Genomic DNA, 25,566 nt, shown 5'->3' with positions numbered 1-25,566 from the left:
GGGAATGGGTTTATGGTGTCTGTGGTGAGGGTGGCGCAGGCGGCGGTGGCAAAGACCGGTAGTGATGGTGGTGGCAGGGAGAGGTGGTTGCAGAGCTCTCTGCACACGGTCGGGGGACAAGGAAGAAAAAGAAAGAGAAGAAGAGAAATGTAATGCGTAGTTCTCGATGGTTTTTAGGGTATGGGATGTTCTGGTGTGAGGCGGGTGCATCAAGAGATGATGTTTCGCGAGATGGGCCGTGGGATGTGTAGTTAATGGATGATCTAACGGCGAGATGGGGATAAATCTTGAGCGACTGTTAGATTACGAGATACAACGAAACTGACGGTTCCGGATGGAGTTAGGTGCTGTAGTGTTTGGCAGGAGCTTCAGACTTCGATGCACGATGATGGAGCGACCGTTGGATGATGAGATGAATCCGATCTAACGGCTGAGAATGGAGGCGGGTATGGATATAGAAAATGGGTTTGGGTAAGGATTTTGGGCCTTGGGTATGCCAAGCCCATATCTTCTTTAAGAACAATTCTTCCTTCTTGAGCCCATTTCTACCCTTTTGGTCTTGTGCACAACATTCTTCGCGGCTTCCTTGTGTAATTCCTCCCGGCTTTTCACTACTTTTCTGCTCTTTTCCGCTCTGCTATTCATCCAAACTTTATTTATTACCTAAAAATGCAAAATTAAGTAAGAAAAATATTTATTCTTGAAAACAATGAAAATACAGAATATGGGATAAAATGTAGAATTACTGCACAAAAGATGAGTTAAATGCCAACAAAAAGGGATAAATATATACATCATGAGTACCAATCTAATCTTCCCAATGGTATTGCTTTTAAAGTTGAAAGAAATCCTAAGGCTTTATACGAAACTAGGTTGGCAGATAATTCAAAATGAATTGATTGCAGGAGATTCAGATGGTGATATAGATTCAACGGTATCATTGATTAGTAGACAATATCACGATCTCTTAGAAAAAAGAAGTAAGATATTTTTCAGGGACAAGTTGTATACTGGGTACCATCGTCATTCAGACTCCATAAATGGTTTGTCAGGCCCAAGTTGTGTTTGTCTTTTTTTCTGCATGTAAAACTGACGGTTAGTATCGTTCTTTTATTGCTTTTACCCACATTTGCATAGAATTGTTGTATAGACACCGAGTTACCTTTGCTAATGAAGCTTGATTAAAACATTAGCTCCAAGTCTCGAGATCCCAAACCACTTAATTTATGACAACTGCCATTTGAACATGAAGTTAAGTAAACATCTTTTCCTTCCTGCTTCTTCCACCAAAATCTCTTTTGAACTTTATGCAACTTCTTGATGATTGCTTTAGGTATCTTAAATATTCTTATTTGATGTGAAGACATTGCATTTAAGACACTTTTAACCATTATGGTTCTGCTTGATTGATTCATGAACTTGTCATCCCATTTAACGAGTCTTGTCTTCATACCCTCAATATGACCAGAGAAAGATGTTGTTCTACGCTTGTTGAGGAAGAGGGGCATCCCCAGATATTTTTTCACCCAAGGACATGCACATCATTTTTAACCTTCTAAGAAAAACTCTGCAATGTCTAGAATATAGGTGTTTGGAGAAAAAAATTGCAGACTTCTCAAATTTTTTAGTCAACTTAACTAGTTAGATTCAAGAAGATGTTGGATGTTTAATCAAATATTTAGATAGTCAATCCTTCCCTCTTTTCAAATATCCCTCCTCATATTCATTTTTTCTCTCCTTTTAACATCACACTATTTATTTGATAAAATATCTATCATATTTATTTGATGTGACATCTAAAATATGATTTGTGTTGTATTTATCCTCATAAGCTAAATTGATTATAATCCGATCCTTATTAGTCATTTAAATTGATGATTTCAGCTCGATTTTGGAGCAAGACAACAAGGCTTAATTGGGGGCCCTGGAAAATAATAGGAGCCTCATCAATTTTGTTTGCATCCCAAAATTTTAGGTGTGTATCAATAATAAAGTGGAAATACTGTTTTACCCCTTATTTAAAAAAAAAAATTAATCAAAATTTTAAAATCAAAATGAAAACTTTAGAATCAAAATCGATTTTTTTTTTCGAATTTTATGTTGGCAAAAAAAAAAAAAAATTCTGCTCAAATTTGTACGAAAAGTCGTCATGATCATTTTTTTTAAATAACGACCCTCATGAGTCGTCATTGTTTCAGTGACGACTCTAAACAGTCGTTATTGCTTATAAAAGAATCGTTATCTTCTTTAAAGATTCATTAATGGCACAATATATTCAAGGGTCGTCGTATGCGTAGTTGAACATTAACGACTGTCTAGAGTCGTCACTACAATGACGACTCTTGAAGGTCATTTTTAAATAATAACGACTGTTTAGAGTCGTCACTGAAACAAGGACGACTCTTGAAGATCGTTATTTTTTTTGAAAATCTCATGACGACTTTCCATTCAAATTTGCGCAGAATTTTTTTTTTGCAAATATAAAATTCGAAAAAAAAAAAGATTTGATTTTGATTTGATTTAAAATTTTGACATTAATTAAGTGAGATTACCACTAATTAAATAAGGGGTATATTAGGCATTATCATAATATGTGGATAAGGGGTGACCTAAATTAGGATTGAATGACTTTTTTGTCCTCTAATGGGAGGCCCCAATTATTTTCCAGGGTCTCAATTCAGCCTTGTAAAACAAGAACCGAACCACGATTTCTCGATTTTTAAAAAATTTAATCTGACAATATTCGCTTACTTCAGTTCTGTTTGAGGGTTAAGATGATTCGGTTTGATTACAATTTCTGGTTCACCGCATAATGTATAGTCCTAACTATGATCATACTGGATCAACGGATAAGAAGATACAAAGTTGCTAATAGGGGTACCTAATTACTAGGGGGTGTACCAAAATACACCATCCCTTGCCTTTGGGTTGGAACAACCCCCAAACAATTTTTCGTACCCCTATTATCAATCCTGAGAAATTAAATGACGATCCATTGATAAGTGACAGTGAAGTGAACTAGTGATGAGACCAAAGACTTGGCAAAGGGTACGTTTTCTTGTTTTGTTGCAAAAATAAGAGGTTATTATTGAGTCAAAACAGATTGTTCAAGGAGTACTTTTCAGTCTCGCAAAGACTATGTGAAGTTATTACCTGTAGGCATCCGGTGTTCAATTATTACAGATATAGCGTATGGAAAGCAGCTGAATACTTGCGTCTAGTATGCTTCAGCAAGTAGGTGGGTCAACACCATAAGATCATTGATGTGTTTTCTTTTCTTCCGTACAAGAGTCCTGGTTCTCACTAAACCAAAAACCAAGAATCGTTCTCCTTCATCACTCATCACTTTAGTAGTACCAAGAAAAGAAAAGAGGTGAGAGATTTTTTTTAGTTGAGTGAGTTAAAAACATTTTTTTCTTCTCAACAATCCTTTCTCCTTCACTCTCAGTAAAGTAGTTTCTAGATCTAAATGTTGTTGATTCTAACTGGATTATGATTTTTGCTTTCTTTTTAGACAAGATCAAGATCAAGAGCAATGAGTTTGTCAACATTAAAAGATGGATCTGGAGCCCATGTAAGTAGTAAGACTTCTTGATCATACTAGAAGTCAGCTTGGTTCTTTTTTTTTTTCCTGAAAAGCAGCTTTAATAGAACAAAAGCTAAGTTAGGGGTAAAGCCTCCCACTTAACATTACAAACCGACATATTAGAGTTTCCAGGCATCATAGAGTGCCAATTTGCTCCCAAGTCATGAGAGTTTTTTGAGCACTGATAGGTAATACTTGCCTGAGTGGCCTATTAGCACGTTTACAAATTATCAAAGTAAAATACATAATTAAGTTTTTGATAGAGTTGAAAATAAGATTTCCAGAGTGTTGATCTTTCTTCTGCAGCTGTCTGATGAGATGGCTTCTAACTTTGTTGTCTTCTACCGTAATATGGAGCTCCTTCTTTTGCCTTTTCCTTGCAATCATGAGAGCTGCGACAACCCCTACTGATTGGGCTGTGGTTGGGTTCCTTGTGTTGCTGAGGACTCCTGCACTTTCTGAAATGATGTCATTAGAATTAGTAACTATTAGGACAGCAGTCCCCTTTTCTCTGTTTAGGACAGTCTGGATAGAGATGAAACATTTCTCATCTGGGAGACAAAGTTGCATAGCATTTCTCTGGGCTATAGATGGGTTTCTCGGCGGGATCACCTTCACTAGGGAGTTTTTTTTGAGCTTTGAGGTGTTGTTGGGTTTCATAAGAAAGATAGAGGTCTCGAGTGGGGTTTCATGAGCTTTCGATTTCGAAGGTGCTGCCTTTTGTATTTGCATATGCAAGGCTGGGGTAAACACTTGATATGAGCTTTACCGTCTCCGGTCTTAGTAATATCCAATGCTTCTGTTTTATTCATCTCGACAGTAAAACGTGTATCTGATTGTTTTTTACCTTTTTGTTTCTCAAACCGCAGATAACAGATATATTTATAGGTACATTCAACTTAGTGGTGATCCACGATTATAGATTCGCCGTTGGCAGTGACACGAGCAGTTTATGTTGGTTCACCTAAGAAAGTAGCAGTGGATGATCGTGGTGTGCCACTACAACATCAAAAAGTAAACATAGTTCACGATTGTATCGTGGTTAATTCTGGGAGCCACGAATTTGCTAATACGGCAAGAGATGAATTGAGACAAAACTAGTCATAAAAATCCAAGTTGATCAAACTTGTGGTACAAAAACCCCACTCAAATGTTGGGATCCAATAAAACTCCATCGTAAACAAAATTGATACAAAAATCCCAAATTTTTAAAAATTGATATAAAAACTCCAAATTTAAATGTTGGTTTCACCAAATTTTGTTTTGATGGGGTTTTTGTGTTATTTTTGTTTTGATGGGTTTTTTGTGGAAGGATGGGGACACCTCTGGGGTTATAACTCGCGGACCGAATTGAGAAGGATGGTAAACCATGCATATATGTAATTTTGAGTATATATAAAATTTGAAGTGTATATAATCTTGACATTATGATTTGTTTTCTTTAATAGTTATTGGAACGTGAAGACAAAGGCTTCCCACCCCTTACTTGTGCACAGACCTCTACGGAACTTCAGAAAATCAGTAGAGAAGAATTAAAGAAAAGGGAAGCTCGTGGTCAAGAGACCCCACGCTCCACGCTTATTATCTGCAAATATGACTCTGATGGCAGTCCTAAAATGGTGAAGTTAATAATAGATAAAGGGGATGTAACCGTTGGAGTCACCCCTGAAAAATGGGCTATTGGGGGCAAAGCAACAGAACAAACTTGTGCCAAGATTTACAAATATTTGGCAGATAATTTGAAAGATGACGAGGATGAAAAAAACTCCTTTAGGGAGGGTTGCCCATATTGTTAACATTTGTACCAAAATGGCCTCAACATATTCAGAGATTAAAAAAAAGCCAGAGGATAATAATAGCATTGGAGGACTATCAACTGGTATTGTATCTGTGTGACAATATTCCTTATCTCTCAAATAATTTGGATTCAAGTTCTAGTTAACAAAGTTTGTTTATTGTAGTGTATGTAGTTCAAGAAGAGGAGGAAGAGCCAATTGGGGATCTTCAAAGCCGCCATTTAGCTGAGGAGAGATTCCAAAATCTAGGTCCTCTTAAAATGACGAAGTATAACTTTGGTGAGATAGCCCAGTCTAGGTACTTTTCAAATTCTCTTGTGAAATCTGTTGTATGTTTGATCTATTTTTCTTCTTCATTTACATATATAGTAAGTATTTCGTATAACTTGTGGTTGCATCTTTCTCATCAACTGTTTGCTGACTGTTGTTCTTTCTCTTTTGCATAACTTATGAAAGACAAATATTCGTAAAGCAATGATGCTAGTGAAACTGCGACGCTTGCAATTGATTCTTCATCGACTTCAAGTTAAGGAGGGTTCTATGCTTAGTCTGTTACTTATCTAAGAAGGTGCTTGTTAGAATTTAGAAGACTGTTATTGCTTTAATTATTAGCCTTATACTTCTTGCGGATAATCTATATCTTTTTAGGTTGCATTGAAATGTTTGGAAATTAGTTTCTAGAAACATGATGGGTATTGTTAATGTGAACATGCACTGAGGCACCTTTAAATCAATTGGGGTTTGTATGACAATATCCTTTTCTTTCTTATTTCCGTCAGTTGATACTGCCAGTTGTTGCGTTAGCACTTTAGTTCTCTGGTTTCAGGTTTGTATTAGTGATGCTATTATCAAAATGCAGGACCCCTGGTTAGGGTTTATGTCATTGTTTATTTGGGGGGCAGAGATATTCAAACATCATAACCTTTAGTGATTCGTTTGGTACTCTTCAGAAGTTTACTGATGAAGGTTGACTCAAATATAAACTTTGCAGAGTAAAGCATGTAGTCTCCAGAGTCCAGTGCATTCTAGTTGTTGCAAGTCTCCACTTGGACCCAATGAGTTAAACTGTAACCCCTTTTGGTGTGTAGTGGAGTTTATCTACTGAATATGTGCATCCCAGGAAATGGATAGTAATGTTTAATTACTTCTCCAAGAGTAGGCCACATTATATCAAATGAAATAATGAGATCTTATAATACCTCCTTCCCTAATTAGATGACCTAGGCTATACCATAAATAAGTGGAGTAATAGATTAGTATTATTATAAGAAATATGTAAAATTTACTAGTAAATGTTAACCAGGTCATTTAATTAGGGACGGAGAGAGTACAATTCTACACTCGAAACTTTCTTTGACTTCTTATATCTAATGAAACTAATAATGCTTTTTTTTTTTTACTTGGTAATAATACTTTCCGTTAATTTCAAAATTACAGACTCAAGTATAGAGATACCTCTAGGATAAAAAAGAACAGAAAAAACAGGCCCATTTATTAGGCATACATTCACAAAGAATTAGTAAAATCTAAAGCAAGGAAAAAAAAATGGAATATTCAGCTTATTAAGAAAGAGAGGCTTCTCTGTATAAACTATGAACTCTCCTTTATTCAGGCCTGCACCCTTCCTTGCCAATGAATATGCACAGAAGCTAATTTATCTATAACTATGATCAAAGGACCACTGCAATTTGGTGCATATGTTATTCCATCTAGTTATTGCCAACCAAGGCAAAGAAAGCTTTTATAGCTGCACTTGAATCAAAAACAGACCCTGTAAAAAAAATTTGATATAGCCCACTCACCTGCACATAAGACTGCCATCACTTCAGCCAAAAAATTTGTTACCACACCCAAACCACCAGTAGCAGCTCCCATAAATTCCCCATTCCAGTCTCTACCATAAACTAATAATGCCTCAGTACATGTTGGACATGACAACCTCTAACGGAAGTTCATTAGACAATATATATTGGTTGTGAACATGACAAACTCTCAATGAGGCAGTTCAAAAGACACCTAGACCTAGCTAGAAAGCATTGTCGTTTTAGTGATTCTGCAGTGGAGAATATGGTCAAGGTAAGCATGCCATACGGAGCTAAGTTACCTAGTCACAAAGCTTTCTACCCTATGTTTCATGTGTTGCAAATATATATAACCTTATTATGCATGATTGCGCAAAATAACAGACTGCAGACTGAAAACATATTGACAGTAGTACAATCCAAACTTTCTACGTCTGATACTAAAAGCATAAATATTACATTCAGGATATGCAAATAAGTGTATGAACAACTGAAGCAAGAACTATAGAAACTAGAGCAATAAATTAAGATTATTTAGTCTTTCTAGGGACCAAACCCAACTTTTCTCCTGTTTTACTCTTCTCCTCTTCTCTCATTGCTCCTCTCACTCCACCAATGCATCACTTGTTAAACATTAAACAATAAGCCTATCACCATATACAATTTGTGATGCTTCCAAGTAGCAGTGCTGATAATAGAGTGAAGTAAAGCTATCCTCGAGTTTATACGCATCCCACCCGCCCTCCTGTATGAATGTCTCCGGAGAATCTGTTATCTTTTTCATTATGGAGTCCCACGGCAGATCCAGATCATTCTCATAATACTTGACACCCCCAAAGTTGAGACACCTTTTTATGTCATCGAGCGAGTATAGAGGAATTGAGCCAATTTGAAGTAGATCACGCGTGAAGTCCTTAAAAATGACAGTCATATCAATCTCCCCAGGTCTAAGCCTAGCCAAATTTACAATCTCAATGTCATCTAAGTCGACCACAAGGAAAGGTGAATCCGCAAGTCTAACTAGCTAACAAAAAGGCAGGCCAAAGACGGCTGGTGCCTTGGAGGGCAGAACCCCATGAAATTCTTCCTTCTTACATACTCCATAGAATTCGTCTTGCTTATATACCCAATGAAATGAAAACGGAGAAGGTGATCCCCGCCATTTATGTTCAACTTTGGCCACACAATGCTGTAGATCTTCGCCACAGCCCCTATCCCTGGTTTTGTTCTCTTTCACAAACTTGTCTGAATCATTATCAAATATCCCCTGTCCAACTGGGGTCGGCACCAAACGAAATTGAATATCATTTGTCTTTTCTCCCCCCACTTCGACGGGGTGATGCAAGTGGAAGTGCAAGAGAGGCATCATCTTCTCCCGTCTTCAACTCGGAAGAAGGCAATCTTCACATTTTTAAACGTAAACTGCATATAAATATGGGAACTGGAGGTTGTAAATATGAACCCGTCCACATGGGCTTCAAGGGCACCAGCGACAGCCCCTCCACCTTGGCCTCCTACCTTGCAAAAAATTGTGGCACCAGTTAACTTTATAGGCTCTTTATCCATCTTCACTATATTGTCAAAACCATCTTTTCTCCCAGACTTGCACTTTTTAGGTATAAAAATATCCTTAGACTTAAATACAGTTTTTGTCTCTGTCTTTTCGTCACCCAACGATCCCCCAGGAAGTCTCAACAATGCCCTTTCTGTTTCACACTTTTCTTCTGGTACAATCTTCACTATATAGTCAAAACCATCTTGTGTCCTAGACTTACACTTTTTAAGTATAAAATTGCCCTTAGACTTAAATACAGCTTTTGTATCTGTCTTTTCGTCACCCAACGATCTCCGGGAAGTCTCAACAATGCCCTTTCTGTTTCATACTTTTCTTCTGGTACAATTTTCCTCCCGGACTCTAATACACCTTCTGTCCCAGGCTTTTTGTCGCCCAACAATCTCCTGGCAGTATTTCTTGCTAATATGGTAGCAAGTGTTGCCTGATTTTGCTTGCGCATCTCTTCCACTATTGACCTGCGCACATCCTTCTGCACTTTGACCTCATTACGGTCAGAGTTTGGATGCCTGTGGTAGGCTTCAAGTTCTGCGGCTTTATTACAGATGTCTTGAAACGTGGATTTACGTAAGTCCGCTGAACGGAAACATAGAACTATCTCTGCAGAAAATATTTTCCCGACAATATTAAAACCGCAGGAACTTAAAAGTAAACAGAAAAGAAAGGATTTCAAAAGAAACAAATTACATAATGAGGAAACCAGGCCGCTTTAAGATAGGAGTCAGATCAATATAGGGATATCATGTCTGATTGCCACTAAATAAAAGAAGCACAAACTACCAGGCTATAATAAGAGAGGTTGTTAGTAAATATCAAAACAGTTTATTAGAAAAAAAAAGTGTAATTTCTGAAACTAGGCCATCATATGACTGATTTACAATATGATAGTATATACTGATAATCAATCTTCGTAAAATAGTGAGGACACTAGGCGCCATCTAGAATTACTATCTGCGTCAGAAACACAGCCTGACATGATGTCAAGAATAGGATTGAAGTCACTGAGGAATTACCCATCTGGTATAACTTATAATGTCGTCTGTGACTTCTGGGAACAGTTTGTTGCACTAAAACATTGATATGAAAATAATAACAGGTACACTTACAAAGAATAAAAGAAGCACATAGAAAGCAAATCAACACACATATGCACAATCTCGGTTGATGATTATTTATTTTCTATAAGCTCAGTCTCTGATTAGGCTGAACAAGTGATTTTTTTTTGGTTAAGAAAATTCCAGAAGAGATAGTCATCAATCATTACTGAAATACAAATTACGAGCTAAAAATGAAGCATTTAGAGCATGCATACAAGTATAAAAGATCATTATTGGTGATTAACGAACAACAAATTGAAACCCTAGAACACATTTTAGGGAAAATAATATGAAACTAGTAAAAATAAATGAAATCATCGAACATAACGACTTACCTTTGTTCTTCCTATACCAAGAGTCGGAGGCATTAGAAGCTTTGTTGTCTTTATTAGGAGTAAGTACTGGTTGGTATGAAGTAGAAGAAGAAGAGAGGCGCTTTCTATTGATAGTAGCCATAATTTAGAATTTCGATTTAGATTCAGAAGAAGGTTGGGAAGCCAACAAGACGTAAGCCAATGGATACCGATTTTCCGACATACCGATAATCCGTTATCCGTTACTGCTGTCATCAGACATAGCGGTAAACAGATATCTGATATCGTATTTCCGTTAGGTTAACATCCGATATCCGGAAACGTGCGTACTGCACGTGCAAATTCTTGTACCTAAGGTTTATTCGTCGAATGAATCTCATTCAGTCATTCATCAGTTCATTCTTCACTTCAGTTTTATTGACACAACAGAGAGAAAAGAGAGAAAACCTAAAATCATCGATTTCTCTGCCTTAGAAATCATCGTCTTCTCAATAGAAATCATGTGTGATTACTGATTAGAAACTAGGGTTTTCTTCTTCAATTTCCTTTGAGTTTAATTCCAATCTTCAAAACTCAATTTTCAATTTAGGGTTTCTGAAATTAGGGTTCACAATTTCAGATTTGTGAAGTTAATCATGTCCCAAAGCGAAAGAGGAGCATCAAACCATGTTGGGTCTTCACAGAATCTCTCATTTTCAGTTGTATCACATTTACCTGATGCTGCTGCATCCAACCAAGTTCAAGGTTCTAAAATTAATTCAACACCTGCAATTCGTCCTAGAGAAGAAGAAGAAGAAGATGTAGAAGTAGATGAAGACCCAGTTATAGCTGAAGAGAAGAAAAAACTGCGCTCAGTAATGTGGTCATGTAAGCATACAAAGGATGGTTATTGCTGTGTGACACTGCATTACATAGATGAGGAGTGGAAACTGATTAAAAAAACACTAGCATATACTTTAGTGCCATCACCACACTCTGAAGAAGTTCTAGCATCTGTAGTGAAATCAGTATGTCTAGATTGGGATTTCCTAATCTCAGCCCTGAAAGCTTTTGGCTTTCACCACTCTTTCTGTAATCTTATCTATCAATGTATTTCTACCACTTCTATTGTTGTTTTGCCTAATGGGAGCCCTAGTGCCTTTTTTAAACCTACTAGAGGTCTTAGGAAAAGAGAGCCTTTATCTCCTTACTTATTCATAATTTGTATGGAGATCTTCTCCAGGATTCTTCTTTCCAATCAATCAGATACTTCTATTCATGGAATACAAATGACCCCTAAGAACAGCCAAATATACAATTTTTTTTTGTTTTGAAAATGACTGTTTTTTTTCCTTAGAGCAGTTCCTATGTAATGAACAAACTTGGAGTATTCCAAGTATTCAAGCGCCCAAGTCCAAGAGAAGTGGAAGAAGTGCGACGAAAAAGAGCAAAACGCTCATAATCAAGACACAGGCCAAACACCGATCTTAACTCATTCAAATTAAGGGTTTCTCATCATCATCTTGAATGGAATTGAAAGATAAAATGAATGCAAAAATAATGAGGTTATTCCGAGATCGGATGAAGAAGTTGTGGCCAAAACAGTTTTGATTGAATACAGAAGATAGTGCAGTCCGCGAATTGGGTTTGCGGACGGGGTTTGCAGACTTATTTCCGAAAATATCTGCTGGAATTTGAAGTTTGCGGACTGGGTACGCGAACTTATCAAACGGGAAACGTGTATTCACACCTTGAAAGGCCTAAGGGCACGTTTGGAGTCGTTATGTTGTATTTTCGGGTCGGGTTCCTAAACCTAACTAGATACTTGGAGACCAAGCAATGTAAACCTATAAAAAGGTATTAGGTTATGTAAAGGGATATCATCGAATCTCATATCACAAGTTCTACATCAAAACCTAGGGTTTACCCCATCAGGGGGAAACCACCATGATTCTTCTTCTTTGTAATATGAGTAGCTAAATATTTTGTTGATTATGGATGAATTCAATGTTCTAAGCGTGAAACTTTATTAATAATACAAATATATTGAGAGTTTTTATCATCACCGTTTGTCTTTACCATATCTAGGGTTTATGAGTGATTATTAGATTTGTTTGGGTGCGCAACCAGATTAGTCTATTGATTGTTTTATTGCTAGTGGGGGTTATGAGATAAGTAATCGTCGATTAACTCTCTACACAAGTAGAAATCGCGAGACCTTACAGAGGGATTCCGTGGACCAATCGTGTGTGAAGACAATACCAGCAAGTAAACCTTGATCTAAGAGTTTAACTACTGGGATCAACCTAAATTCACAAAGATTAAGGCGTTCGGTTGGATTACACCTTGAGTGATCTACTACTTGGTGGTTCGTTGGATAGAATCTTGCAGTCGAGAACTTCCGTATCCAGTGATAGAAGGATTTTTGGGGATAACACTGATCTAGCTGTTATTCTACAGTTGGTGATGAATGGTTCTTACGAACAATAGATAAGTATATTAATCCAGTTATCGCTTGGTAACGGCGAAGGATTCCTTGATCATCTCTTTCTTCTTTATTGTCTTTCTATTAACTTAAAACCAAAACCCCCCTTTGTTATTTACTTTATCTTGTTGATCAAATAACCTATCAATTGCACAACTCTCGGTGGGAACAGTCTCTTACTACCGCTATATTACCAGTTAATTAGTGGGAAATATCTTTATTAATTTGTTGTGCCTAATACAGCCCATCAATGATGCCTTCTAGAAAGGTTTATGGGCACTGGAAGTATCACAAAGAATTAATATCTTTGGTTGGAAATGTTTGTAAAATGCTATGTCAACTAATCTTAAACTCTATAGATTTATGCATGATGTTTCTCCTTACTGCACTTTTAGTTGTACAGAACATGAATCCATAGAACATTTACTTTTTCATTGACATTATGCAAAATCAGTATGGGCATCTCGCCCATTCCTAGTAACCTTTCGTTTCAACACCTCAACTACTTTTCTTGATATCTGCAAAGATGGTTAGGAAAGGCAAGTTTGATTATACCACTCGAGATCATCCTAACAAAAATACGGTTTATATGGAAAGAAAGATGTAACAGAGTCTATGATAATAAATTTCAACCTCATGAACAACTTAGTTTAGAAATTCAGAGACATCTGGTTTTTTGGCATAAGGAAAAATACACAAGTATAAGAAATTAGTTCACAATAGAGCTAAGCAGATCTGAGCAAGGATTTCATTTTCTTTTCTAGATTTATGTAATAATTTATTGAATAAGATGTTTCTACATCATATTTTGTGTCTTTTGACATGTTTCTTCGCCGTTTCGGGGCGATTTTTCTTCGTCGTTGTGGGGAGAGTTCTTCGATCTTTGATGGCTGGTTCGCGGCTTGCTACTCTTGATTCAAAAACATCAACGATTCGATCTACAGGGTTATGGGAAAAATACTCCTTCCTTCCAAGAGCATCTCTTTTCAAGGATGAATACAATCAAATCAAATGGTCGGAATTATTTCCGGAATATACCATCATCTCTCCCTTATACATAATCAAAAATTGGGTATTTCTGCGATTTATTGCTCTTTCTCTTTGCGATCTACTTGTAGTTGATATCCTTATCTATATTAGGGTTTTGATTATCTTGATATTTGTATGTACTTTGATGTTTTTGTTGATCTTGTAAGCGAACATGTAATCACTATTTTGATTGAATGAATTGAAATTGTTGATTGACCAAAAAAAAATAAATTAGAGCTAAGACAAACAGTGGCAATTACCAAAAAGAATCACAGAGGAAAATTAATTTGGACGCTGCGCGGATACATGAGAATGTGCCTGCAGGTTTCTCTTTAATTCTTTGAAATGATGCAGGTCAATTTGAACAAGGAAAAGAAGGACCAATCTCAGCAACAACACCAGAAGAAGCAGAAGCTTTAGGATTGATACAAGCGGCGCAGTGGGAAATTAAAGAAAAGGTTGCAAATTTTTGCGTTGAAGGAGACTGCAAAAATCTTTTTGACTACTTAAATGGCATCCCTTCGGAAATCAGCTGGCAGAACCAGGCTTTAATGGATGAAGTGAAGTAAAATTTTCTGAAGCAAAATTTTCTATCTTGTATAATTTTTTTTGTTTTTTTCTTTGTGCCTAAATCGGCAAATAATGTAGTTGATATCTTAGCTAAGGAGTATATATATATATATATATATATATATATATATATATATATATATATATATATACTAGGTATCATCCCGGCCTGCGGCCGGGGCTCAACCTGTTTCGATTTTGTTGTTGTTTGGTCGGCTGGTCAATATTCTTCCACAAAATTTTAGTCATTAACTAAGCTAATTAGAACTGTCAAATTAGTTGGGGCTTACCGCCCCGACTTTGGCCTCTTAAACATGCCCAAGTGTCTTGTTGGTCGTGTCAAATTAGCCGGGGCTTACGGCCCCGGCCGTGCCCTCATAAGCATGTCCTAGTGTTTTGTTGGTCGTGTCAAATTAGGCCCCGACCGTGGCCTCATAAGCATGCCCTAGTGTTTTGTTGGTCGTGTCAAAATAGCCGTGGTTTACAGCCCCGTCTGTGGCCCCTTAAACATGCCCTGATGTTTTGTTGGTCGCGTCAAATTAGTCGGGTTGTAAAACATCAAAACATGCTTAAAAGGCCACGTCTTATTCGACATGACCAGCAAAACACGGCAGGTTTCGTCTAACTGATAGGCTCAATCCCCTAGAATTCAACCTAATCATGGCTAATCTTATTTAATCTACGGCCGGGGCCGTAGGTATCGACCAACATATAGGCTCGAACCTGGTCCTGTAATTAAATTTTGCATGGCCTTGTATTATGCACGTACAAAAACAGGTTTTGAAGATACAACATGAACATGACTTTTAGTTCTGGAAGATGCTGGTCATTACACTACTGAAGATCGGTAACTTTTCGTGGATATAGATGATTGTCTATATATGATTTGAATCTTATACGATCCCATCCTCTTAATTAAAACATGACTGTCTCTATCATGTTTAATACTAAGTTGTCATCATTAAGATCATATTAATGTTAGTGCCTTAGTGGTGCAGTTACATCCAGCTGCATTACAGATTTAAATTTACTGTTCTTCGATATAAATAACTTGAAAAAGCATCGAAATCCCTCAATAAACAATTTGAGGGAGAAACAAAGTTGCCACCACTCTGCGGATTAAAAAAAATCAATCATGGATGTCCACGAAGGACCACTAATTTGCTTTTCTCTTTTGCACCCCGGAGTTTGTTCGCAGCCGGTAGATGTTTCACCCACTGATTAATAAAATCTACCGATCTTAATAAAAACAGAACAAATATGGAAATTAAGTAAATATTGTTGATTTATTATAACACGGGAACATGTTGATTAAATTAACAGATTTGAAATTCCAAACATTACCACTAACATCCAATTCTAGCTCTAAACCCATGGAAAGCTTATTTTCAGGATTTCACTCCCGTAGCCTAGCTAGCAACCAATATATACTCCAATGTCTCCCATGCACGTGGGAACCACCATCATACACTCCCTAAAACGTCCCACTCCCTTAGCAAAGTCATTAACATATATTCTTGTACAGTTGTACCTCTCATCCTCCTCCATAGTATACTCCTCTACCTCCAATTCCCGTTAAGCCACAACACACTCATAGTGTTGTTGACGACGGGCAGATCTTGTGAACATCAAACTGAGTTCTTCTTAAAATATTTGTAAATCACTTTGATGGGTTCCTCGTACCAGAACCATTAGAGGAATGTAGTGTGTCCAACGAGCTGACTCTAGACAGAAATGCGGGGAATTTTGCGATCCACGTACCAGAATTATGGCCTAAGGAGTTTGTTGAAGTTTTGTTCAGGATAACATTTAGAGGCTAGGACTCTGTTTAGCAACCCAGTATCAAGGACCTAGGTCATAGGACTTTGGCCCCTAAAATTTGTTAGTATATTTTTGACTTACTTTTTCCTTTTCCGGTTTTAGTAACTTCGACATGGGTTTCATTTCTAGCCTACCCCAACTTGTTTGGGACTACGGGCTTGGTTGATGTTGTACATTGATGGGTTCCTCGACATGAGCATTGCCGCGTACTTTGGCCAAGAGCAGTCTTCACTACACATGATGTTGTAACATGTTGCATTTCTCGTATAACTGTTTCCACTTTCTTCTGTTGGGAGATTTTGGTTATTTAAGTATCACTGTGGTGTATGGCAAGCAAAATAAACAAGTACTTCCCCGAACTCTCTATTTACTGGATGCAGCTTTGTGACAGATCTGTCGTGGCCTCTACTGTTCTTCACAACGTAAATTGCAATCATGGCTCATACATCACATCCCTGGTAAATGGCAATTCGATTCTCACTTGTGCAACTCATGCTTTTCGAGATGTATAAGTCGTTGATGGACAAGTCTATTCTTCTTTAGTACTGAGTGAAAACCTTAAAATATTTAATACTGTACTAGATGAGATATCCCACATTAATTAACATTTTCGTGCATCTGTCTTGGTAACTTCCAACCCAAAATTGGTCATCTCTGTAGGTTTACTTGCTTGCTACAAAGGAAAGGGGAAATTAAAAATTGAAGGACCAGTTAACGCGGCTCTAAGAAACCTTATGCTCCCGCTTGAGTTACACTCCAGTTGGTAATAGTAGAAAATTAAATCCATGTGGTGTCATCAGACTTTCAAAGTGATCATCTATTATAGGCGTTTGCAAAATTAGGGGGCTAAAGTTTCTGAGTAGACAGGACACTGTAAATGCTTCCATTTTCTCGTCGAGAATGTGAAGATTGACTTGCTGAACCCATAAAAAAGAAGAAAAAGCTGATGTAGGGCGGGTGGCTCATAAACAATCTCTTTTATCTTCTAATAGTGGACTATCACTTCGACTCTTGGGGAAGTATCGTTTACAAAAAGTTGATTCTTTTTACTTTTAAAAGTCATTCTGAAACTTCGACTCTTGGGGAGGAGGAATATATCAGCTGTACCAGCATAAATGTTGGAGCTGGATCTGGAACTACAGATGGAGAGCTCAAGTTTAATTGTAAGTGCTTTATCAAACTAACTAGGCTTTCCAAGTAGATTATTTGTTTGTTATATTGTGTTGGTGAATTTGTCAGCTTTCTTTGCATACATTTGAAAATAGCTCAACAAACCGGATTACCGTCTAAATGTAGGTGAATGCAAGTGCACTTAGTGGAATTACCTTTCAGTTATATAAAGAGACAAAACAAATATGATTGAAACTTTACTGGAGAGGAGATTCTTCTCCTCCACTTAACTGAAATAACTTTCAGTTATTTTCTGTTCAGAGAAATTGTTGGTCCCTAGTTGGAGGTTTTTGTATTGGAATTCTTCGTATTTAATGGGTATTTCTAGTTTTGATTCTTCTACTTTTTTTTTTCTGTTAATTATTTCATACTCTATTTTTCTAGTTGAGTTGGGGATGCAAAGCACGTCCTTGGTTCAGCTTGTCAACAGCTTGTATCAATATGTGGCCTTTAAGGTACAACTTCTACTCCAAATGGATTTTTACTTCAGAATGGCTCTTATATTCTTAACGCCATGTTGTAACAGAAATATACTAATTTATGATGTTATGTGGGTAATAGGCTAATATCTAATGTGAATCTTTTTCAGTTAAAAGCCACGGCTGCAAAGAAATACCCTAGATCGCCGTACATTGGCCTTGTTCGTCCGAAGTCTACTCGTGAGATCACAGCACAGGTACTCGAGAAAACTTATTTTTACATATACATTATACTTGGCTGGTACCTTTTCTTGAGCATATTTTGTAATTCTCTAATAAATTATTAACGCTTGTTGTATTTTGGTGCCAATGTAGTTCGTATGCAAGCACCTTTGGTGGCTTCTGATATGGAATGCAAGGACAAACTCCTTATTGAGAGCATAATTGTTCCATCCGGAACCTGCGATGAGGCTATCAAATCTAGCATGGTAAGTCTCTGTAGTATTATTACTAATAAATTGAAGAAAGCAAAAGCAGAAGATTCATAGTTATTTTATTGGCAGTTTTACAAAGAAGGAATATATATTGAAAAGCAAAAACTGAATGTGACCTTCATAAACCCGACCAAAGCAAATGGAATTTTGGAACCACATAAGGAGAAGGCAACTCCACTGTTATCTGAAATCAGGTTGGAGTAAGCACAAAAAGAAGAGATTGGACAAGCCCACACGGATAAGCCAACGGGAATGGTTAATAGCAAGGTTATGTTTGAGAAATGCAGTAAAGTGTTACAAGCCGTAGCGTAGGAGAAATAAGTCTCTTAGAAAAAAACCACATTCTCAGTTTCGTTAGGACGTTATCAGCTAATAAAGATTTGTTCGTCAGAAGTCAGAAAAGCAGCAGCAGCAACAACTAATGCAACAGCACCGACAACAACAACAACCACTGTTACAACAACTTCAGCAAATGATTCTACATCAACAGCAACAAAAATCACTTATAACTCTGAGATTCTGATGCCGATTCAGACAGATTCCCGGCTACACGCCAGACAATCCAAACAATGCCATTTAAACTTGTTTATTGTTATGCCATTTAAGCTGAGGGGTGTATCATCTAGCTTTGATGTATGTAATTCAAATGAATCATAATATTGGGCATACCAAAATCTTTCAAGGCATACTGAATGAAGACAAAAAAGGTTGTGAAATAGCAAAATCAGATAACCCCTTAACCCAAAAAAAATTTAATGGCAAATCTGCCCTTTACGTATTAGTGTTAATAATCTTGATTAGTGATTAAATATTTTGTTTAGTGATTAAAATAATTTTCAGAATTATAAGAGTTGTTTAGATGAAAAATTGGAGGAAAAAAAATCAAAGTTTTGGTTTGGTTAAGAAGGAGAAAGAGAGAAAATTCTAATTCTTGATTCAATGGAGGATGAGGAGGGTCATATATCATCTAAAAAACCTAGGAAAATAAACATCAACTACCCCAATGATTCCCAAATGGCTGATTTCTTAGATTATGAGAATGATTTTACACCCACTCAAACTCAAGCTCAAACTCAAACACAAACTCAAGATGATGATTTTTATGAGCCAAATTCTGATGATGAAGACATTGATGAGGAACCCAATGCTTCTAATACACATGTACACTTATATCCTATACTTAATCTCACTGTTATAGCTCTCAATTATCAAAAGTTAGGTTTTTTGAATCATGGTTCGGCGAAACAGGTTGAGGTTCGGCTCACATCTATGAGCCGAATCTACCAATTGATGAACGGTTCGGCTTACTGAATCTGTTTACTGCATGCGCCGAACCTATAATTTCCAATTCCAACCCTTTTGCTAGACACTAGTTCGGCTGTAAGCCGAACAACATCCTGAATAGCCCGGAATAGAATCATTACTAATTCGGCTTACATATCCAAAATCGTATGTGCCGAACATAATTTTTTAATTTCTGGGTTGAAATATTGTTACTGGTTCGGCACATATGGAGAATATTGTATCAGCCAAAACCTCTTATGTTCAAGGTTCGGCACATAATATGATTATAGTCTGAGCCGAACATGAATTTGTAAATTTTTGGGTTAAAATATTGTTCGTGGTTCGGCACATATTGAGGATATCGTATAAGCCGAAACCTCTTATGTTCAAGGTTCGGCACATAATATGATTATCGTCTGAGCCGAACATGAATTTGTTAATTTTTGGGTTAAAATATTGTTCGTGGTTCGGCACACATTGAGGATATCGTATAAGCCGAAACCTGTAAATGTTTATAGTTCGGCACATAAGGTGATTATCGAATGCGCCGAACCTTGTTATTATATTCCCTTTCTAGTGTTTAACCTTGTGATATTCTTTGTAGATCGTGCTTGGACCCATGGAAAATCAACCTGATCGAGTAGACATAATTCACGAGGATACCAAGGATCACTAAAACATGAAATTGAGGAACATCAACCTGATCGTGCTTGAGGAACACCAATACTGGATTACACCAATAATGATTTTTAAGGCTCGGCTTATAACTCAAATTATAGAAAAAGCCGAACCTGAAGGACAAATGATTCGGCGCATAACTAACATTAGAGGATAAGCCGAACTCTATAAATTCGGCGCATAACTGTTAAGCTATTCACTAAAACATGAAATTGAAGGTGTCCATAACCCAATCCCAGCACCATTAAAAACAAAGTTCAGCACCTAAAAGCAAAGGTGTTTGCAACACCATAAAAGTGTACTTAAAACTTAAGAAAAAGTGTACCATAAAAGTGTACATAAAAGGGAATTTAACCACGACCCCTCTTCTTAGTTGCACGACCACCTCTTCTTCCACCTTGGTTTTCATCTTCCGACGCATCATTACCGGGTTGGACGGTAGCACCACCTTGGCTTGTACCTTCACCAACTTGTCGAGACCTCTTAGTGGTAGGCCTTTGTTCGGGTTCCTCGGGTCCTTGTCCTTTGTTGATGATTGCATCCCACTTGTTGATGAGGTATTTTTGTTCTTCCACGGTCATTGGTGTTTTGCAACCAAGTTTGGCCTTCATTTTTTTCAACATCTCCCTACCCGCGGCAACCTATTTTTTCATTTGTCAACAACTTATAACCATGAGGTTGAAGACATTTTTTATCATAACTAATATATGAAAATAGTATAAAGTGAAGTCATTCTTACCATAATCTTGAAAGCGCTCGGTAATTGATGATAGGCCATAAAGCACTGCGTTGTACGTAAGCAATCACCTCAGGAACCTCTTCATCAAGACTCCATTCCACTGCCCTCTGGTGTCTCAATACTCGGACTGCACGGTTCTGATCAGGAGTCTCATAAATTTTCTTCGTCCAAGAATCGGCATAACCAATCAACACATTTCCTCCATCTTCCGGAAGACCATGAGGCAAACCATCTGATCGAGGTGTAATTACGTCATCTTCATCAGGAATGTGTAAACCAGTGATCCGTCGATCATCATCGTTCTTCTCTTTCTCGGGTTCTGCCACCTTCTTACCTTTCTTGTCTTTCTTGGGTTTTCCTTGGGGTTGTGTTTCTTGATGAACTTCTTGATTATCATCAACTTCTTCATCTTCAGCTATTCCTTCTTCTTGACTTTCAATTCTTACTTGTTCAGCTTCTTCTTCTAAAATTCCTCCTCTACCTCCCGCTCCTAATTTTTTCTTACCTCCTCCTCTAGGATCGGGAGTTTTAGAAGTAGAAGGTGTTACCTCCATCTTCTTCCTCTTTGTAGCTGCATTGGTCCTGACACAAGTATGAAAGTTATAAGACTAATTCGAACAACAAAGGGATTTGGAAAGCCAAAAACTTGTAAGAAAATAAGAAGGCTCGGCTTACCCTAAATAACACATATGCGCCGAATCATGTCTTGAAATTTTTATTAGCTTACACAGAGGGTGGATCGGCTCATACCACAAAACAATTATAAGTCGATCCTATATATTCGGCTCACAACCGATACCGTCGAATAAGCCGAGTCTATGGTTATGAACTCAAACATGTATTCGGCGCAACATGATATCATATAAATAAGTCGATCCTATACACTTGTAAAATTTATGAAATTTTAACAATGATATTCGGCGCAACCCTAATACTATCGAATAAGCAGAATCTAGACTTATGAATTGAAACCTTTATTCGGCGCAAAACTAATAGAACCATACAAGCCGATCCTAAGCACATGCAAAAATTCTGAAATTCAAACAACAATTGTTCAGCACAAAACTAATACTACCATACAAGCCGATCCTACGCACATGCAAAATTTCTGAAATTCACAAAACATATTCGGCACAAAACTAACACCATCGAATAAGCCGATCCTAAATATAAGTCTCTGTGTCACTAAGTTCGGCTCAAAACGGATTTCAGATATACGCCGAGTCGTTCATATGCACTTTCAGGGTTCAGTTTCAAGAACATCTCGGCGCACATCTAAGATTTGTTTTGAGCCGAACCATACCCTGTAACCGCCGCAGAAACATGATTTTGACGAATCAAATCAATCAAACCAATCAAAAACATCAAATACGAGATGGGTTTGTAAAACTAACCTTCTTATTCTCATTTCTGGAGTTGGTTCTTCTTCAATCTCTTCTTCCGGTTGATTTTGTGGTTGATTTTGAGTTTCTTCTTCACTCTCTAAATCTTCTTCTTCTTCAATGGGTTGTTCAATCGCTCGATTAGAACGAGATACTGGCTTACGGCGAACCATTATATAGATGAGTTTAATCGTCGACTAAATTTTCACGAATCGACGATTAAATTTCGGCGATGATACGATGAAAAAAAAGGAGAAGGTGGGTTCGGCTGTGGAGGATGAGGAGGAAGAAGAAGGGGTTGAAACTGATTTTAGGTTTATGATTATAGATTTTTGTATTAAGGTTAGAGATAGATTAGTAATTTATAGGATTTAAGGGCATATAGGTAATTAAACCACCCATAGGGTACCCCTTATAAGGTCACCCAAGTTAGGACTAGTCCTTTATATGCTTTGAAAGTTTTTGGTATGCCCAAAATCAGGGTTCATTCAAATTCTGATGTTGTTATGTGGGGTCAGTTATGCAAAATTTCTATTAAAAAAAAGAATTTTCTATTAAAAAAAAGAATTTAATAAGCCGTATATTAATATACTTATGTATGTGCAGAAACCTTCACACAGATAATGGGTTTGTTTAGGCGTTGCAATCCAGTTAGTATAAACTCATGAAAAGACTGTCAGAGGTCAGATTGAAATTTAATCCATAGAAAAATCTTTATTCTCTAACAGAAAACAGTCCAAAAGGCAACAGAAAGTATTCTGATTAGATTGCATTGTCTGACTAGTCTCATTGTTTTGCAGTTTAGCATACATTCCTTAAACTGCCCATTCTTTGTTAAGAGAATCTTAAAGTATCTTTTTTCATGTTTCATCTTTAAAATTGCTTGAAAAAGCTTCATCTTTAAAATTGCTTGAAAAAGCTTTAAACTTTAAAATTGCATCTGAGATTGATTAGGGGAAGTTACTTCCCTCTACTTGTATAAACCATTCCCTCTACTTGTATTTGGTCTCCCGTGGATCATTCCTCTCCTCGGGTATTTAGTCTTATTTCTCGGCGAAATACACTATAATTTTTACAATATTTTATTTGTAACCGTACAATGTTTACAAGTGACATAAAATGTTACCCAGGTGAAAAAAAAATATTTCTAAGGTTCAGATTTTCACTCAGAGCTACATTACATAATTCGAAGCAGGACACAAAATGTTACACATGTGAAAAATATCCAGGTTAAACAACCTCAATCCCACAGCAAGCTGCACCCGCATCAACAAGCATCTTAGGGAACGACTTCAATGAAAAAAATAAGGGCTATCAAGTTCACGGATGTGTGTGGAGTTTCCCGGATAACATGATACTGAAAACTCATGAATCAGAATGGCCACATGTTAGATATAGCAACCCAAGCCAATATCTCAAGAAGAACCAATGTCAATCTTCCCGAATTGGTAATGGGTACAGTTTTATCAACTAATTAACCTTAATCACTTGAACCAATTACTCTGTGACCATCATTGAAAACACAGAAACCTACATATTGAAGAACAGAGACTACCGGTACTCGGACAAAGGGTGTCGTATAAGATGTATAAGATGAAGAGAATAAGTAAATCATAGACTATCAATACACTGTAGACTATCAATTAAACCTTTAAATTGAAAAACAAAGATTAAGAGACTAGAAGAGCTCAGACAGCCAAGGGTTTGTCGTCAAATTAGGGTGAAGAGCCCCAATCAAAAACTTCTTGTCCACAATAATGTCATCACCGCAAGAAATGTCTCACCTACTAGAGAAATCATCCAAGGAAAAGGCTGTGCAAATACAATAAATTCATTTAGGAAAAATGTAAGTTAACCCGTATGTAATTTTAAGCAAAACAAAAGGCCTAGAAATAGAGAGATCAGATGGTAGTGCATGTTAAAAAGTCATCATCCTTGTACAGAATAGATGGGTAACAAATCTTCATTTCTCTCAAAATCATAACATAGCATCAACTAACATGAAAACATATGAAATCATTCTAGAGACCAGAAGGAATGGTAATACCTAATATCCATAAAAACTTAATTTTGAATCAGAAAAAGTTGTAGTCAATCACCATCTAGCATCATTGATGCATGTAAGACTGGGGCGACAATACCTATCATCATATTCGAGTCCTAATAGAGTAGATACTATCATAAAAATCAAAATGTAAGCAGGGATTTAGTAACAAGTAGATAACAATTTTTTGAATCCCCTGTGTCGCAAAGACCTGTTTAATATTATTCAATATTTGCCATCTAAACGAGACACCCAGCTATAATTAGTCAGAGCATCAGATACCTCAGGCAATTACTAGAAACCTTAATCAAATAATTATACAAACAACTGGACAGAAAAAAAATTATAGAAACAACATAAATCAAACAACAAAAACTTGGTGAGATGTACAACCTCAGTCGAAAGATGGTGATATTTGTTGAATAATCACTGATAACTCAGGAAATTGGACAATAATTCATCACTGATTGTACAAATCAAGAACCAGAAAATTGAAACCCTAAAAGCTCAAAACCAGTAAAACAAAATTGAAACCGAACTAATCTGGTATATAACGGAGATCAGATGGTAGTGCATGTAAAATAATCATCATTCTGTTTAAGAGAAAGTAAAATGGGTTACAAATCTTCACTTCTCTGTCGCCTTACCAGATCTAATAACTAAAAATCTAACATAAAAAATCAAATCGGTTTTTCTCATGAAAAGTATGAAACATATGGAATCAGATCGATAACAAATAGTCAATCACCATTAAGCATTATATGCTTGTAAGACTGGGGCGACAATCAGTGATCATCATGTTCCAAAAAGCTTAAACAAAACGAGATCTAAAGTTTACCTCATTTTCCTTCACCTCATACTTCTGTTCTGTGGAAGATGTTTAGTTTTAGAAGGGATAATGAGGATTTTCTAGAGGTTTCATGGAAAAGAAAAGTAGTAGAAACAGAGATTGAGGGAGAGACTCATCTGCTCTGATATTATCTCTAGAGGTTTTAGGGTTTTGAGGTTTTATAGGCTACTCAAGAGAGGTGATACGTATTTTAGGAACGAATTTTTTTTTGGGGGACCATGGTTTTTTTGGATCATGGTTTTATTTTGGGTAAAAACATTAGAAGTAATTCTAGGTCACCCCATATCTAGTTATTTATTTAATACTTAATTTATCCTCTTAATTAATTTAGATTATGATTAGTGAAATGATTTAGTTAAAAATAATTAGTGAGATTAAATTAAAAGATGGGTTTATTATTAGTTGAGTAGAATTATTGTGAGAGTAGAGTTAAAGAAGATGAAGGAGAAAAACA

At 36.8% G+C, this 25,566-nt stretch overlaps 1 protein-coding gene, 3 long non-coding RNA genes, 5 other non-coding genes and 1 pseudogene across 9 annotated transcripts; 2 read left to right on the top strand and 8 right to left on the bottom strand.

The window, feature by feature from the left end:
- Window positions 1-3,193: 3,193 nt before the first annotated feature.
- On the top strand, window positions 3,194-4,803 carry LOC113286430. Its single transcript, XR_003329297.1, has 3 exons — window positions 3,194-3,373; window positions 3,515-3,574; window positions 4,456-4,803. It is a non-coding gene; the product is annotated as an uncharacterized LOC113286430 (long non-coding RNA).
- Window positions 4,804-4,892: 89 nt separating this feature from the next.
- LOC113286429 lies at window positions 4,893-6,230 on the top strand. Its single transcript, XR_003329296.1, has 4 exons — window positions 4,893-4,948; window positions 5,035-5,465; window positions 5,548-5,680; window positions 5,839-6,230. It is a non-coding gene; the product is annotated as an uncharacterized LOC113286429 (long non-coding RNA).
- A 1,367-nt stretch (window positions 6,231-7,597) lies between these two features.
- Window positions 7,598-10,310, bottom strand: LOC113291808. Its single transcript, XM_026541299.1, has 2 exons — window positions 10,190-10,310; window positions 7,598-9,357 (listed from the first exon to the last, which is right to left on the bottom strand). The coding sequence occupies exons 1-2, from the start codon at window positions 10,308-10,310 to the stop codon at window positions 8,924-8,926; spliced, it is 555 nt and encodes a 184-aa protein (XP_026397084.1). The 3' UTR covers window positions 7,598-8,923.
- A 12,951-nt stretch (window positions 10,311-23,261) lies between these two features.
- Window positions 23,262-25,252, bottom strand: LOC113290133. The gene is made up of 2 exons (XR_003331424.1): window positions 25,101-25,252; window positions 23,262-24,030 (listed from the first exon to the last, which is right to left on the bottom strand). It is a non-coding gene; the product is annotated as an uncharacterized LOC113290133 (long non-coding RNA).
- Window positions 23,543-23,668, bottom strand: LOC113292277. The gene has a single exon (XR_003331763.1). It is a non-coding gene; the product is annotated as a small nucleolar RNA snoR80 (small nucleolar RNA).
- On the bottom strand, window positions 24,114-24,192 carry LOC113292226. The gene has a single exon (XR_003331722.1). It is a non-coding gene; the product is annotated as a small nucleolar RNA Z195/SNORD33/SNORD32 family (small nucleolar RNA).
- Window positions 24,291-24,373, bottom strand: LOC113292284. Its single transcript, XR_003331769.1, has one exon. It is a non-coding gene; the product is annotated as a small nucleolar RNA U31b (small nucleolar RNA).
- LOC113292228 lies at window positions 24,650-24,734 on the bottom strand. Its single transcript, XR_003331724.1, has one exon. It is a non-coding gene; the product is annotated as a small nucleolar RNA Z196/R39/R59 family (small nucleolar RNA).
- LOC113292227 lies at window positions 24,817-24,900 on the bottom strand. Its single transcript, XR_003331723.1, has one exon. It is a non-coding gene; the product is annotated as a small nucleolar RNA Z195/SNORD33/SNORD32 family (small nucleolar RNA).
- LOC113292285 lies at window positions 24,981-25,065 on the bottom strand (annotated as a pseudogene).
- Window positions 25,253-25,566: the final 314 nt, after the last annotated feature.

Source organism: Papaver somniferum, chromosome 6, assembly GCF_003573695.1.
Source record: "Papaver somniferum cultivar HN1 chromosome 6, ASM357369v1, whole genome shotgun sequence".
NCBI classification, from domain to species: Eukaryota; Viridiplantae; Streptophyta; class Magnoliopsida; order Ranunculales; family Papaveraceae; genus Papaver; species Papaver somniferum.
The sequence above is the reverse complement of the archived record's forward strand: the minus strand, read 5'-3'. Positions and strand labels throughout refer to the sequence as shown.